Source organism: Artibeus jamaicensis, unplaced genomic scaffold, assembly GCF_021234435.1.
Source record: "Artibeus jamaicensis isolate MK-2021 breed Jamaican fruit bat unplaced genomic scaffold, CSHL_Jam_final contig_332, whole genome shotgun sequence".
Lineage (NCBI taxonomy): Eukaryota > Metazoa > Chordata > Mammalia > Chiroptera > Phyllostomidae > Artibeus > Artibeus jamaicensis.
Window position 1 is genome coordinate 22,100,628 of NW_026521788.1, and position 16,696 is coordinate 22,117,323.

General features: G+C 54.8%; 1 protein-coding gene across 2 annotated transcripts in view; it reads right to left on the reverse strand.

The window, feature by feature from the left end:
• Window positions 1–211: 211 nt before the first annotated feature.
• The window catches only part of LRRC20 (leucine rich repeat containing 20), a 55,887-nt gene continuing 39,402 nt past the window's right edge, over window positions 212–16,696 (reverse strand). For both annotated transcript variants that reach the window (XM_053663847.1, XM_053663846.1), the window contains exons 3-4: window positions 10,680–10,847; window positions 212–2,751 (exon numbers count right to left, since the gene is read on the reverse strand). In XM_053663847.1, coding sequence (XP_053519822.1) covers window positions 2,597–2,751; window positions 10,680–10,847 — 323 coding nt within the window. In that variant the 3' untranslated portion in view covers window positions 212–2,596. The remainder of the gene's footprint in view (window positions 2,752–10,679; window positions 10,848–16,696) is intronic.

A 16,696-nucleotide genomic window follows, 5' to 3' on the forward strand; every position in this document is an offset into this window, starting at 1 on the left:
AGACCTGCTGTTTAGTTGTCTGCGGCAGCAGAGCTTCAGCGCATGCATCAGTCGCCCTTTGCTGCACCTGTGCCCATCTGCGATTCCACTCCATATGGCCTGTCTAGCTTCCACCCAGAGGGGCACCCACCTCTCCTCAGGTGGGCAGGATTGACCCCCAGGCCGCAGGAGGCCTGTGTGGTGAGAGTGAATCACGCACCGACTGGGCAGGTGAAACCAATGCATTCTTTATTGCAGACTGAAGCTAAGGGCTCACACTGCAGGCTCCGACCGGGGCCTCTCTGCTGGCCCACGCTTCCCCAGAAAGGCCAGGGCAAACCCCCCCGAGCAGAGTAGAAAGCAGCTTCCAGAAACAGCCCCTTCTAAGGGCCTGAGATGAGGACCGGGGGAAGCAGCAGCTTGGTACCTGGGGTTCACAGGGAAGAGGCAGGCCAGAGAGCCAGGCAAACCTGGCCCTCATTTCCTGGTGACTCCAGGTCGCTCCTTTAGCTGGGAGTATCACGCAGACTCTGAAAAGATCTAAGAGGCCTGGAGAGGGAGGGAAATGCTGCTTTATGGAGGGGGGTGGGCAGACTTGGTGTTGGGGGAAAGCTGAGAAACTCCGCCCTTCACTCCCAGGACAACCCTCGGGCTAGCCCAGGCCCTTGTTTCTCAAACAGTAAAGTGCTTGTAGGAATGCCCTGGGGATCTTTTGGACGGCAGGCTCTGATTCCGGAAGTCTGAGATCTGGGGGCCTGGGGCCCTGCATTTCTAACGAGCTCCCAAGGAGGCAGAGGCTGCTGGCCCACAGACCACACTGACTTGCAAGGCTCTGGCCATGCAACGCATTTTTGCACATCGGGAAAATGCACCCCTTCTTCAAAAAGGAGAAACCCCCGCTCCGGGACACAGGATTGAGAGGGGCCAGGCCAGGCTGGACTAGACTGCAGCCCTTCCTTGTGCCCCCTGAACTCAGTAGCCCTAGAGGCCTCGCCGGGCCTCCTCACCCTGAAAACCCTTTTCCCAGAGCTTGACCAACCAGGCCTGGGAGATAAGCGGAGTGAACAAGGCAACAACTGGGTCACCAGGTTCTCAAGTGCTTGGTCACAACCTACCAACCTGTCAGCTTCTGGCCAACAGAGAGGAGGCCTGGGCAGAGGCAGCCTCGGGGCTGGGGCAGGGGAAGGAAACGGAGTGTTCTGAGAAAGGGCTAGTGCTGAGTGGTGGTCTGAACTCTGAACGGCTTAACCCCAGTTGTGGAAGAGTGGCCACTGGTTCGTGGGTGTAGAATCTGGGTGGCCTGCTTTGCCTCAAGTTCTGACTCGGACTGAAGTCCAGACCCGGTGGGCTTCCGATCTCCTTGCTCCACAGATGAGCTGGTGGGAGGTAGATACCCGCAGGATCAGAAAGTCAGGGGTTCTCTGAACCACAGGTATTGTCGCAGGAAGCAAGAGCTCTATGTCCTCACCTGGTAGAGCCACCGGTTGTACCTGTTTGCTGGTCCTGTCCCTGTGTGAGCACTGAAAGTCCTGTGTCCTGAGCAAACAAGGATGGCAGGTCACCCTCTTGCCTGACCAGACCCTGGATTCCAGGTTGAGAGCCTAGAAATGACTAGGTTGTCAGGGTCTGGGCGGTGGCCCTGGAGCTGGCTGGCTACAAACCCAACGGTCCACAGTGCCTTCTGCCTCCCGGTGAACCAATGGCAAGGCAGCCAGACCGCTGCCAGAGGGAGACGGTGTGAAGGGAGGCGCAGGTGCATGCGGCTTCGTTTCCGGACTGTTCTCCCGCAGCTCCAGGGGGACGCAAGCACAGATGGTCACTCCCGAGGGAGGGAGGGAGGGAGGGTGTACTCAGAACTCCCGCCCCAGCAATTTCTTAATCATGAGGAAGAACAGAGCCCACTTGATCTGCTCCCCAGTCTCCTGGCCTGATTGATGGTCCTTGGGCTCCTTTGTAAACACCATCAGCCCTGCCGCAGCATCCGCACTCTCTCGTCGGGTTTCCCACAACTCCTGGCCCCGGCTCCCGCCAATCCAGGCACCCACGGGGCTGAGGGTGGGGTGCTGTGAAGGGCCTCCTCGGGCTGGTTCTCAGGAAGCAATAAATAGATGCGTATTGTCTTCTATTCCTCTCAGGGCAGCCACTCGCTCTCAGTACTAGAAGCAAGGCCTCAACCAACATGGGCCTAGAAAACGCTCAGTGATGCTCAGCGGTGAGCTCAGAAGGTACTGAGGATTTGAAGGTAACCTGGAGGCCCGTGTTTCCGAGAAAGCCTCCAAGGTCCCAAAGGAGGCAAAGGCCCCTGGCCAGCACCCCTGTCCCCAAATTATAAGACTCAGAGAGGGTGGGGGTCTGTCCCAGTTTGCACAGAGACTAAAAACGCCCAGAGTCCAGGCCATCGCCCCTACCTCGCCTCCTCCCTCTGGGCATTCCATGGCCCCCTACTGCTCTAAGCTATCTATCCTGGACCACTGTACCCCCTCCCACCACGCACTGTTCGGCCCACCCATCCCCAGCCCCCCAAGCTTGGCTTCCCATGAGCCCTGGGACTCCCTCCCCTCAGGGTGCCAGGCCCGGTAGCCTCTGTCCCTTGCCGGGCGGGCATGAGGTGCGAGGCCTAAGGTGGAGGGGCCCGAGCGCCCTCTGGAGACATGAGCATGTCGAACTTGATGAGTGGCGGGGCAATAACGCGCACCTCTGCGCTCAGCGGGTTGAAGCGGAGGTTGATGCTGCGCAAGGCGGGCATGGCGGCCAGCTTCTCCACAGGCACATCTGCGAGGGAGAGAGGGCTAGATTAGGGGACCCGGGGCCAAGAAGGACGATGAAACAGGAAGACATCAACACTCGGTGGGAGCAGCTCTCCATCACCCACTACACCTGGGCTCAGCTCCTGGTGCAGAAAAGGGTCCTAAAAATAGAGTTAAACACAGAGTTTCTTCATCCCAACAGTTCCACTCCTAGGTGGCACCGAGAGAATTGCAAACAGGTCCTCAAATACTCACTCACAGATGCACACAGTGGCACTCTTCACAATGGCCCTGTATGCCCAGCAGATGAGAGGAGAAACAAATCGTCGGGGACACTTTAGCAGCGTGCAAGGGTCCTGCTCCTCGTCTGCACTGAGCACCCACTGCCCCAGATCTAGCGCCCACTGATGGTTCCTGATCTGCTCTTTGTATAGGTTATAAAATGATCATTTTCCAACTCTAGCAACACTCCAAGCAACAGCCTTCCCTTCTCTCCCTTCTGTCTCTATATTATCAGTATGAACTCCTATATTTCTTACAATTCATTACTGTGTTTAATTTCATCTTGGTGCTCGAACTGTCTCCAGTTTGGCCAGTAGGAGCCCCTTCCATCTGGCTCCGGCGTCTCTGGACCTGCCCCACCTGCTTTTGGACCCAATTCCTTACTTTCGAGTCAGGCCCATCTCGAGCCTTCACAGTCCTGGGATCAGCCATCAGGAAGTCCTGGTTCATTTTGGTGGGGAGGGGAGTCAATGGCCAATGCCAGTGGTGTGGTGACTAACCCACATTTTCCAGTTCACGCACAAGGCCCCGTGTGTGTTTGAGCTGTGCACTCTTGACTGCTGCCTAAACACCACACTGTGTGCCACCCCTCCACCTCTGCTCTGCCAGTGATGCACGGACACACCCAGGTGGCCTCCATCTATCTTTAAGGGCTGGGTCATACAGCTTTTGGATGTATGCCCCGGAGCAGGGCTGAATGCTCCCGCAAGGCTACGTGTGCATACTCGTCTCGCGGCTCTCTGGAACCGCCACGTCAGCCAGGAGCTCCGATCACCAGGCTGTCCCAGGGCTTTCAAAGGAGGCTGTCTGGACCTTCCCACCCCCACCTCCAAGCTGACTGGACACTGAGCCTCTGACCTCTAGGGAGGTTTCTACAGCATCCTCCCCTTCCACGCTTTAAAGCGCTGCAGTAACAGTGGGTAATGCCTGGAAGGGTGAGGACAGCCCACGCTAGGCTGTGCTCTCTGCCCTTTGGAAAGAATCCCCACCCGCCTGGCTTGGTAACTGGGATGGACTTACCCCCTAACTCTTCTGGGGAAAGGGGAGGGAAGGTCACTAGCTCAGGACAGTTCCTTATATGTGCGTGTCACTCAAGTTTATAAAGCACTTCCACCTGTTCCCCCCACAGCCGTGGGGGTAGAGCAGCATTCCTCGGCCCACCATTGCTCATCTGTAAAGTGCCCCTCTGCCCACTTTACAGATGAGGAAACTGAGTTTCAGAGAAGACTGACACTGGAGGGCACACAGCTATTAAGCAGCAGAGCTGGCCCTGGTTTGCTGCCTGCTGCTTCACAGCCAGCCCCACAATATCCACCGTCAGGTGGGGGTGGCACAGGAGAAAGCAACCCAAGGGCTTCGACAGGAACTGGCAGGCGACTCGGCCCCCAGGCAGCTCCCAGAGGCCTCTTCTCCCCAAAGCTGCAGCCCAAGGTGTTCCTGGCAGGGATCTGGGTCTTCGAGATCTCTGTGTTGGGTCAAATTTTGTTGTTGATGGTGCTTTTTTGTTTGTTTGTTTAACATGAGTGCTGGCTGACTTAAGCTCTTTGAGTTTTTTAATCCTTGCAACAACCCTGTAAGTTGATCATTATTATCTCCACTTCATAAGTGAGGAAAATGAAGAGCAGAGAGGCTAGGTAACTTGCCTAAGGTCACACATCTAGGAAGTGCGGGAACCAGAAAATGCAGTCGAGCTGGCTGGCTGCCCCCCCTGGGCCCCTCACACCACCGCACACACAGCCCTGCAGCCTGGCTTGCCTCCCACTGACCAGCTGTAAGGACCCTCCAAGAGGCCCCCTCAGTAATGGGAGAGAGAAAACCACCTTTTGGCAGGGCTCCCTGGGGCCCAGGAGTGGCTGGCTTCCTTGACCAGGATGCTCCCCGCTCTCTGGGCCCCCTAACCAGGAACACCTCCCTTCCACCCCCCAGTCCAGGGACCCCACCTCCAACAGAAGCGAGGGGCACACAGCAGGTGTCACAGCACCTCTGAGCTCTCTGAAGTCCCGGTGACAAGCATGTCCTTGCTGATCTGTTTTGAAGAAAATAGCTTCCTGGAGAAAGTGTCAGACTGGTTCCAGAAACTTCCATGCCTCCTGATCTGAGTCACAGTGCAGAACAGACCTGTCCCTTACTGTCTGTGACAACACTTGTAAAACTTATACCCCAGCACCTGCCACCTCCATCTCCTTCAGGTGAACACCCCTCGCTTCCTACGGTCCTGGGCAGGGACAGGCAGCCAAGCTGCTGAGCAGAGCTGGCTTTTCCGGTGGTTGACTGTGTTGCACTAGGCAGCGTCTCTGAACATCAGCTCTCTCACCTGTAAAACAGGGGTCCCTCTGCTCCTCTCGCAGGGAAGCCATGAGAAATCACCAAGGCGACAGTATACAGCGTGCCAGCACAGGGCTCCAGCAGCACATGTGACGAGTGGAGGGGCCCTGCTCCCTGTCACCAGTCTGTGCCTGCACCAAGTGCACCGGCGGAGCACCACCACGATCCCTGGGGACATGCCCTAGCTTCTGAGCGTGCAGCCACCAGCGACCACACTGGGCGGCAACGTCTTGGCCTCAGCTGGACTCTGAAGCGACCGGGGTATAAGAGCGTGTGGAAAGGGAAGCAGCGCTGAGCCTCAGACTCCCCTGAAAGCATGACAGCTCACGAGCCCCTCACTGCCACTCACAGAAGCCTCGGATGTGGCCTCTGCGGGGAGCTGAGTGAACCAGCCAGAAGGACCCTCCAGGTACTCATTTTCATGGGTTCTGGGCCAGGGGCTATGCAAATCATGGAAACTGAGGCACAGTGAGAGGAAGCCCCTTTGGCCCAGACCACCCAGCCACTGGGTGGGCAGACTGATGAGGAGACAGAGGACACTCACTGAGACCAGAAAGGAGAGGCACTCGAGAGTCCCCGGGCAGTGTGAACAGGAAGCCAAAGCCCTGCCTGGAGTTCGACCTCCTTTCTCACCTGGGTGGACCTGGCTCTGAGCTCCCTGAGCACCTGGTTCTGCTTATCAGACCAGGGGCCTAGCCCCCTGCACACCCTGAGAACACTCTTAAAGCTCCTGAGGGTGGAGCTTTCTCTGAATGCCTACGGTGTCACACGGTACCTGGCACATACACATGTCGGGCACAAAAAGGCATTCGGGCAGCTGGGAGGGAGTCACTAGGCTGGGCCGTGGCTGGGAGCTGCGTCCCAAGCAAGAAGTCTGGCTGCAGGACGGCGAGTAGGGCTGGTCAGAACCCTCCGCCCTCCATATCTGACCATCCTTGACATCTAATCAGGTTCCTCGTCCTTCATCGTCCCCAGGTGATGTCTGGTCACCTGGCCTGCCTTCGGCACGAATCCTGTGAGGTCACTTAGCCAGATCTCCCGCTACCCATGACGGTTTTCCTCTTAGTGGTATTCTAGCCACTGCCCCCCCCCACCCTCTTGCTCTTTGGCTATAAATTCCCAAGTGCCCCTGTTGTATTTGTGGTAGAGCCTGGTTCTATACCGAGGTCTCTTTTCTGTTATTGCAATAGCCCTGAATAAAAGCTGTTTTCACTGCTTTAACTACTTTTCAGCTCTGGTTTTCTTGGTGCCAAAGGTCACCAAGCCAGGAAATAGTGGAGGCAGGGTAGTTTCTGATCCCAAAGCCTATATACTTCAGCCACAACACAGAGGCGCAAGGCCAAGGCCACATCCAGGCTCTCTTCACTGGGCCCTCAGCCCCCAGGAGGTAATCACAACAGGCAGCTTTCACTGAGCAACACATTAAGGGCTGGACCCCAAGTGGAGGGCATCGTAACCTTAACTGTTGATACAGCTGCACTTCAAATATGGGGGCTGAGCCTCAGAGCCACAGTCACCCCATCTCCCCACTTGCCACTGGGGACCTCAGATCCTCCAGAGGGGGTTGAACTAGAGGGTTGCTGAGGAGGAGACAGCAGAGGGGACCCGAAGGTGCTCCTGAAGGAGGACAGAGTTATGGAGTTGCAGACAGTGGATGCGGAGCAAAGAGTATTTTAAGAATCCACTGAAGAACGTACAGACTTTTTTTCTTAAGTACAAGCTGCAGGGAAAGAAAATAAAGAAGGATAAAAGCCGCTGTTGGAACTACTCCTCGTCCCTGGCTCGCCAGCAAAAGTGGGATGATGTGCACCCAGTGGGGCTCCCACCACAGCTTTGCCCCCTGCACACTTCCGGGCCCAGATTGGATATACAATCTAACAACTCTTCTCAGAAACTGTAACAACTCTTCTCAGCAATAACATGGTCTTTTATTGGCTGCTCTTCCATCCTGGGATGCTGCCCACCTGCTTCAACACTTGAGGCAGCGCTATCAGGAGCCAGGCTGACTGCCTCGGCTACGTGGCCTGGGAGATCCGGCCTCATTACCACAGGTGTTCCCTCCACCCCAAGACAGTTCCCTTCCAACCAAAGTTATGTGCTTCAGCTATAACTCTCCTGTGGCTGGCTTTCTTTCTTTTTTTTTTTTTTTTAAGATTTTATTTCCTTTAGAGAGAAAAGGAGGGAGGCAGAAAGAGAGGGAGAGAAACATCTATATGAAAGAGAAACATCCATCAGCTGCCTCTCACATCCCCAGTACAGGGGACCTGGCCAGCAACCCAGGCACATGCCCTGACTGGGACTCGAACCCACAACCTTTTTGTTCGCAGGCCAGCACTCAATCCACTGAATCACACCAGCCCTGGCTCCTGTGGCTTTCCATCTCCCTACAGCTATGTGCAAAAATCTCTCCTTATGCAAAGCACTGTCCTAAACAGCTGGGGCTCTGCATCAAGACTGCTTGGGCTGGAACCCAGGTTCCACCCAGGTGCCACAACTTTGGCCAAGTTATTTAACTTCCCGGTGCCTTGTTTTCCTGGCCCAGGGAGGATAACAGCTCCTGCCTCATAAACAAGAGCATACTTGCAAAATGCTTACAGGATATCCAGATGTGAAGCAGTCACCGGGCAGCAGCTGGTGTGAAGACCCTGCCACAAGCCTGTGAGAATGGAGAGTCTGCTTCGCCCACCTCTCTCCAGCACGGTGCCTGACACAGAGCAAGCTGCTCGATCAGAAAACAACAACCGGCAAATGAAGAAACATTTCCCAAGGGCATCCGTGTCCACACCCGTGCTCCTGCCCCTGCATGCCTCTTCGTCCCTGAGTAGGTCCTGGCAAGGCTGAGCTCAGATTCAGGGCACGGGGGCTGCTGTCCAGCACTCTGGACAGAGACACGGGCAGGAGACTAGCCAGCTAACAGCTCAGAAGCCGCTTGTTTTCTTTTAAATAAGGAACTTCTCTTCTTGCTGTTTTTGTGCTATCAGCTGAGTGCCAACAGCATCCTGGTGCTCAGCGATTGCCGCATCCCCACAACCACGCGTGGGTTCTGAGAGCACCAGAGCAGGCAGAACCTCTGGCCCAGGTTGGCGGAGAGCCACCAAAGTGAAATAAAGCCATGCTCCCACTGCCCCAGTGATGCCGACCATTCTGTGAAACAGGGAAGCTGGAACAGAGATACGAATGTCAGGGGAGGGCAATCCTAGGTCCTGGGCATCTGTAATAACCTCCCCGACTAGGGAGGACGGCAGAGATGCCACATCCTGGGGATCTCTTCTCTTGTTGGAGACCAGAGTGAAGCTGCGGCCGCCTGGAAGAGCCTCCTCCTCCCCTGCCTGCCCAGAGAATCTTACAGCCTGGGCATCTACAGCTGTCCAATGGGGATGATTACTCTGTCGACATGGGCCCATGCCTGAGCAGTCTTGCCAAACATTACGAGTTCATTCTCACTGTCGCTTCAGAAGGGCAGAGCTGTGTCTGTAAAACAATGAGACAAAGTAGCGGATCTTTGCTCCGGGGCTGTTGCTGCTGAGGGATGTTGTCCTTGTGGAGGGGAAGGGTTAGGGAAGCATGGCACCCTGCACCGCCTGCTTTCGGGAGAGTTACTTCTTGTACTGCAGCAAGCCTGGATGCCCACTCCCCCTGTTCTGCTGCTTGGGGAAAAGTCACTGTTGGGGGTGGGGAGTGAACCTCCACTTGAGAGCTGAGAAGAAGCCGAGGCTCGGAGAGGTGCTGTGAGTCTTCAAAGGCCGTGGTTAGGAGAGGAGGAAGCCAGTGGCCAGTGCTCGTCCTGACCTGCCTGCCTGCAGCTCCATGCTGGTTCTGGTCTCGGCATCAGCCTATAGCAGCCCCTGTGTGGCTGTTGCCCCATTTGGATAAGCAGCCGAAAGGGCTGAAGGCATCAGAAATGCCTGAAGGAATAAGAGGCAGAGGAGGGAGAGCCCAGGATGGAGGCCCGGCTGAGAAGGAACGGCTCAGGGCAGTACCCTGGGTGGGTCTCGCACAGGAGGGAGAGTCTCGCAGGGAAAAGGCCCTTCTGAGCATGCTCCTTCCACTCCAGTACGGCACACAGGCCCGAGTGACCGGGGGTTCAACCAAGGGGCAAGTCACTCAGGGATCCTGGTCTCTGGGGGTGAGACTGAATCAGAGCCCATCCCCAGAGCCTTCCCAGAGGGCCTGTCAAGGAAACCCCGTTCCAGACACAGGGCTGAGTTTTAAAGTCAAGTATTCTCATCCTGGCAATTCTGTGCGACCTGATGCTCTCTTATGACCTCTTTGCACCTCAGTTTGGTCATCTGTTAAGAATGAACCCAGAACCTCAGAGGTCAGCTGATTCCCGCTCCTGCTCAGCCAGGGCCAGAGCCCCTGATAGGTGGGATGCTCGCCACCACACGAGGCAGGCCGTTCCCCATCAGGCAGCTCCAAACCATTAGAGAGCTGTTGTTTTTACTCATGTGGCACAATGGCTATGAAAAGGCTTATGGAAATACGAGCATAATGGAAGGGAGTTATTATCGAAAGTATTAGCATTAGGGGCAAAGTGAGAGAGGGTAAAACGGTTGGAGATGGGCTCCCTGAGCACCAGGACGGCTGAGCAGGGGAAGGGCAGCTCAGAGGGACCCTGGCGAGCGCTGGGTTCTCCCCGGGGAGAACAGACAGCAGCTGGAAACACTGCCCAGGTCCTGTGAGACCAAGAGGTACACAAGTGCTTCGAAGGCAGAAAGGAACAGCTCCTGGACCTCAGCAAAGGCCACCTCACTTCAGTCTGCTGTTTGCAGAAGACACATCTCAGACCAGAGCAGGAGACCCTCTGCCTCCCTGGGGGAGCACATTTGTACTGGAAGGCACACAGAGGGTGTTCCAAACATGTTGGCCTAGTGGCCCTCTGCTTACTAATGGCACAGCTCACTGTGAAAACCAGGAAGGCAGAGCCAGGGACTCAGGGGGCAGTAAATGCACAGAGGGTCCAAGCCAAAGGGCCTTAGAGACAGCCCCGGCGGGCAGACTGATGCGAGAGGCATAGCTTGTGGCCAAAGGGTGGCCCTGCTAGTTCAGGCCTTGCCATGGAGAAAACTGAAACCTTCTACCTGCCAGGTGAAAGCAAGTGTCCAACCCCACCCCTGGCGGGTGGCAGGGCCTCGTAAGGGTTACCTTCAAAGATTCCGTGCTCTGTGCCCAGCCGTCTCAGACCAGAAAGCCCAGCCCAGCCCTCATGCCTGTGGAAGTGTGACTCCAGAGCCCCACGCCCGGTGCCCCGTGAGGCCCGGCGAGCTTCACTCAGGAAAGCGAGCTCAGAGGAAGGAGGCGCTGACCGAGGGAGGTGCAGGGGCCGGAGGGGCTGTGTCCACTCACCCACAATCTCGTTCTCCTCCAGATTGATGGTCTCCAGCTCAGGCAGGGTGGTGAGCTGCTCGGGGAAGTCATGGAACTGGTTCCGAGACAGGTCGATGGCCTTAAGGTGCTGCAAGGTGCTGACCTCATTGGGGAGGCGGTGCAGGAAGTTCCCTTCCAGGCGGAGCTCTGCCATGTGAAGGGAAAGGGAGAAGGAAGGTGAGGAGGAGCAACCCAGAGACCACTACCAGCTGCCCAGGCAGGATGGCAGCAAGAAGCCCCAGGCCGAAAGGAAGACCTCCTCACCCGGTGTCTCATTTCACGTTTACTGATGCAACGGGAGGGGTAACTCTTGCCCCTGGCGGGGCTTTTGGCTTCAGAATGGAAAGCTCTTCCACAGAGGCCTGTCTGGACTATAGGTCAGGACATGCTGGCTCCTCCCTCAGACAAGGCATCAACTCCAGGCCTTGATGGAACAGGACAGAGAAGCAGCCCCTCTGAGGGACACCATTTCCCATTACCCTCCTGCTCAAGGATCCACAGCCATGCATGGTCTTTCTGCGTCATGAGACCCTGCCACCGGGCCAGCCACAGCTGCCCAGATGAGTATGCATTCCTGCTCCCCAAGCTGCCCAGCAGCCTCTGCAAGGACCTGTGTGAGGAGGTGAGCTGGGCTGGTAGGATCCCTCTGCAGGGAACCTGGCCAAGGCAAGGCTGGGGCGGTAGAGGCTGCAGCTGAAATGCCATGTTCTACCAGAGAAGCTGGGGCGCCCACCAGGGCCCAGATCAAGGAGAAGGAATGAAGGTTGGAAGCCAAGAGTCACGGCGGGAGGTAACGGAGGTAGTGTAATGCAGGACTCAAATGTGCGGCGCCTGGGGGCCCCCACGGCCTGAGTTCAAACCCAGCCGTGCCACCGACAACTTGTTCACCCAGTCAGATATCTGACCCCATTAGGCATCAGTTTCCTCACCTGCAGAAAGGGACTACTAACAGCGCCTGTGTCACAGGGTTGTTGGGGGCTTACATCTGTTAATTCAGATAAAGCATTTGGCCAGGTGCCGGGCACAGGGTACACATCATACGTGCTACTGTTATTATCACAGCAGAGGGCTGCAGTGGGGATTACCTGCATGCGAAGTGCTTTGCACAATGTCTGGCACACAGTAGGTGCTCAATAAATATCAAGGAGGAACCTAAGAAAGAAGAGGGTGCCCGCTGACGGCAGAATGGAGGAGACGGAGAGGCAGAGCCGCTGTGAGAGGACCCACAGGCCTTGGGGTTCTGCTAGTTTCCCAGGCTTCGTCCCCAGGTGACCCGACAGAGCCTCCTCACCTCGTCCCACAGAAAGAGAACTGGGGCTCAGAAATGCCAAGTGGCCCAAAAGAATGACCTCTGCTCTTCCCCCCAAGGCTGGCTTCATGGGCCTGGGACCAGCACAGTCACACAGGGTCCCAGGTTCACTAGGGCCCTGCACTTGGGGCTGGGTGTTCTGTGCTGCCGTCCTGAAAGTTAATGGGAGAGGCAGTCCCATGGCATGATTGCCGTCTGCCATGCAAGCATGCCGCTGGGTATATGTATGTGTGTGTGTGTGTGTCTGTCTGTCTGTCTGTCTAGCTAAGGGAGGAGGTCATCCTCTGTGCCTTGGCTCAGACCAGCCCACTCTTCAGGTGCAGCCAGGGTCCTGAGCAGGGTGCCTAGTCTTTGCCTCAGTGGCAGCTGCCACCCTCCTTACCTCCCACCTCTTCACCCCCCGTCCTTTGCGCCAATGGTATAAGCTTTCCAGATAAAATGCAGGCTGCCTAGTTAATTATGACTTTCAGAGAAACAATAGATGAGTTGTAGTACAAGTACACCCCCACATTTCATGGGACATACTTATAATAAAACATTATTCATCCTTTATCTGAAATTCAAACTGAACTAAGCATCCTGTATTTTATTTGCTAACCCTAGGAACCCAATTATGGTGGTCCCATGCCTGAGACTCAGAACACTGTGCCTGGCCCTGTCCACCTGCTCTGCTTTCTCTGGCCAATCCAGGACCTTCCATGCCCAGCCCCTCCCGAAAACAATGAACATTGCTACCAAGCACCTCTTAGGGCGGATACCATGCTAACTGCTTTCAGTGCATGGTCTCCTTTAAGTCTCATGATCACGCCGCAAGGTCAGCATTAGCATAGCCCCTACTTTGCAGGTAACATGACTGAGGCTAAGAGCCATTCAGTATTTAAGGCCACATTCTGCAGTCTGGGAAGTGGCAGAGCAGGAGCTGCAACCCAGGCCCACTGCCTCCGAAGGTCACATGCAGCCCAGCCACACCTTTTCCCATCCCCTAAGTCATGGCAAGGCCATGGGAGGAAGGGGGATAGACTTCAGAGAGGGAGAAGCAGTCCACCCATTCTGATGTTCTCTCCTGAAGCCCAGGCTACTCCTCACGCAAAGTCGGAAAGCTGCCCCACCCCACCCAGCAAGCCTCCTTTCTAAGCCCCAGGGCCTTCTGCTAAAGGCTGACTGGACATGACCTTGTGGACCCTCCTGATATGGCACTCAGTAGACCCACAGCATCAGCCCTTATCCCACCCCTGCCAGCTCCACTTCCAACCGTCATCCACTCTTTCTGACTCTTCCATCTGACAAGCGCAACGGCTCTCCTCCCTGCTTGCAGAGTCCTCCTTCCCTAGAGAAGGGCTTCTGCACTTCCTGCGCTTGGGCCTTCAGGCCCTCTCACCTGGACCACTCGGCCGGCCGGCCTCCTCCCTGGCCTCCTGCCTCTGGTCCCCTCTCCAATCTACAGTGCACAGTCGGGCCCACTGAACCTCACGAGCACAGCTCTGAGTGCACAGACCTTCAGCGCCCCCCCCCCCCACGGCTTCCTTCCCAGGCGTTCAAGGCCTTTTGCGATCAGGCCCCGACAGCACCTCCAGCCCAGCACTCAGAGCTGGGCGTGTGCTCTAAGCTGCTCTACAGTGTCCTCTGGGACCTCGACCAAAGAGACACATCGCGAAAGAGGATAGGACATACTGCCTCATCTTGCTGAACTCCAGCGCTGTTCTACCCCCATAAAGTGGAAACAACAGTTACCTTTTTATTTTTATTTAGGGCCTACTATGAGTCCAAAATATGCCAGAAGCTGAGGCTAATGACCTCATTAATCCTCAGATTTGTCTTACTCTGCTCCATCTGACAGAAGCAGAAACTGTGGCTTAGAGAGGTTAAACCACTTGCTCAAAAACCACACAGCCAGGCCCCGGCCATGTGCGTCGGCTGTTGGAGCGTTGTCTCATGTACCGCAAAAGGCTGTGTGTGTGATCCCTGGTCAGGGCACATACCTAGGTCGGGGGTTCGGTCCCTGGACAGGGTATGTATGGGAGGCAACCGATCAATGTTTCTCTCTCTTTCTCTCCATCTCCCTCCCTTCCTCTCTATCTAAAATCAATAAACATGTCCACAGGTGAGCATTAAAAAAATATTTCTTAAAAAATCACACAGCCAGGTGGCAGGGAAGCCAGGATTAGGATGACATCTGCTGCTGGTCACAAAGCATGTGACAAAGGGGCTGGTAACAAAGGAGGCAGGAGAGACTAGTGTGAATGTTTACTGAGTGACACTGTATCAGGCAGTGTATTAGTTGTTCATGAAATCTCATATAATCTTCCCAATAAAGTCCTCTCCCGATTTACGGGTGAGAGAACTGAGGCTCGCAGAGGCCAAGTAACCTGCCCAAGGCCGCACACACCAAGCAGACCCCTGCCCAGTGGTCGGATGTTCCCCATGCTCCTTGAGATTCACAAATAAGGGAGGCAGGGAGCAGAATGATGGCCCAGTTTCCTCTGGGAAGTGGGGTGGGGAGCGGGCCATCCAGACACCAAGAAGGGCATGAAGCTGGTGAACCCCAGGAGCAGCAGAGTCACTGGCAGAGGCTGAAGACTCTTGAGGCCCCATGTGAACATCCTCAAGGTGAAAGACTAGCGTAAGCCGCCCTGCTAGGGAGACATGCTCGGGATTGAGGGTGGGGTGGGGGACCTTCTCCCTATGTCTCCATGGCTGGAAAGCTGGAAAGCTTTTCATCTGGCTGATATCCTTTTAATAATGCTCAGCGTGTCCTGCCAGGTATTTTTCTCTGCCATTCAACAGGTTTTGTCTCCATGTCTGTCTTGCTGTAGCCATGACTCAAAGGTTCTGCAAATCTCCTTCCCTTGTGTGCTGCTAGAAAGAATAGCATCTCGAAGCTTGTGCTCATATCTGCTCCTCTTAGGCCCAGGGAAGAAATGAGAGGCCAGGGATCCTCTCTGCCCAGACCACTCAATACGTGTTGCTTGAGATGGGCCTGCAGCTACTGAACAGTGGTTACAGGTTCAGCTGATACAAAGACCTGCCCCTTCTCAAAGCCCTGCTCAGTCTACAATTCCCGGTCACCCCAGGGCAGACCATCTTACAGTTCGAATGGTTTGGGTTTTTTGACTGTAAAATGACTTAAATCCTTTCTCTTTCTTCCTACACTGTAGGAAAGAAAGGAGTAAATGTTTATTGAGCACATAATGCATGTCAAGTGCTATATACATATCATCTCCTTTGATTCTTATAGCAACTCAGAGATAAGTTTTATCATCTCCTTTTTTTAAGAGGTGAATAAACTGGGGGCTCAGAAAGGTTAGGTGACTGGCCAAACATAGTACGGGTGGTAAGCAGGACAGCTGAAATCTGACACTGGATGTGTCTGACTCCGGACACATTGCTGCCTCCATGAGGGTGGGCAAAGGACTTTATAACCAAAGATAAATGGAGAGGATGATGGCCCTGAGGTTGGAGACGCTCAGAGCCTGATAGACCCACAGGAGACTCACTCTTCCGAGCTTTATAACTGAATGCGAACTCCCTATGTTCAATGCCCAGTTGTTAGAAGGCCAAGAATAATGCTCCCTCATCCAGCATGTTTAATTAAAAGTGCAAGCCAGCCCTGGCCGGGTGGCTCAGTCAGTTGGAACATCGTTCCATACACCAAAAGGCAGCAGGTTCAATCCCTGGTCAGGGTGTGTATGGGAGGCAGCCAGTCAATATTTCTCTTATATCAGTGTTTCTCTCTTTCTCACTCTCTCTCACTCTTTTTCTCTCTCCCTCCCTCCCCCTTCTTCCTTCTCTAAAATCAATAAAAACAAATCCTCGATTAAGGATTTTTAAAAAGTGCAAGCTAAAGAAGGCATTCCTGCCTCCAAAAATGTTTATTCAAGAACCACTCATTTGGAGAGGAACCAAATTGCCTGGCATCAGGACAAGAGCCAGAGGGGCAGCTTTCTCCCAGACAAAAGTGCGGGCAAAAGCCATTGTTCCCTCTCTGAGTCCTCCCCGCCCTCCCCCCCCCCCAGAGTCTCCACCAATCTCGGCTCCTCTTCCTAAGCTCTTTTGACCCTAATGATTTTTCAGTTTGATTCCATCTGGCAGACCCCATTCTGGAAAAGGGCAACACTTACTTCCATCCAACCACAGACTATTTGCTCACTAGGTAATCCATCCCAGTGGTACAACAGATTCTCTCAACAAACTCTCAGTCTGTCTTCTCAGGTCATTGTTCTTGGTTCGATTCCCCGTCAGGGCACATGCCTGGGTTGAGGGCCAGGTCCCCACTGGGGGGCATGTGAGAGGCAACTACACATTGATGTTTCTCTCCCTCCCTTTCTCCATCTTTTCCCCTCTCTCTAAAAATAAATAAGCAAAATATTTTTAAAACATACTATACAGCTACTGGGTGGGGGTAGGCAAAGGTGGGGGAAAGGGGGGCATTTGTAATAGTGTCAACAATAAAAAAATAATATATGGCTCAATCTCCTGAGCCCTCACCACATGCCAGGCAGTACCCTTGTCTCCATGTTTACCATGGTTTATCTCAACTTTATCCTTACAGTGATCACTAGAGAAGGTGCAGAATGGATTCACTTTACAGATCAGGAAGTTAGCAGTGGCAGAGCCAGCGTCTGCCCCAGGCCAGTCAGGCCCCAGGGCCCATGCTGTCTCCCACGCCACTTGCTGACTGTCGCGCAAA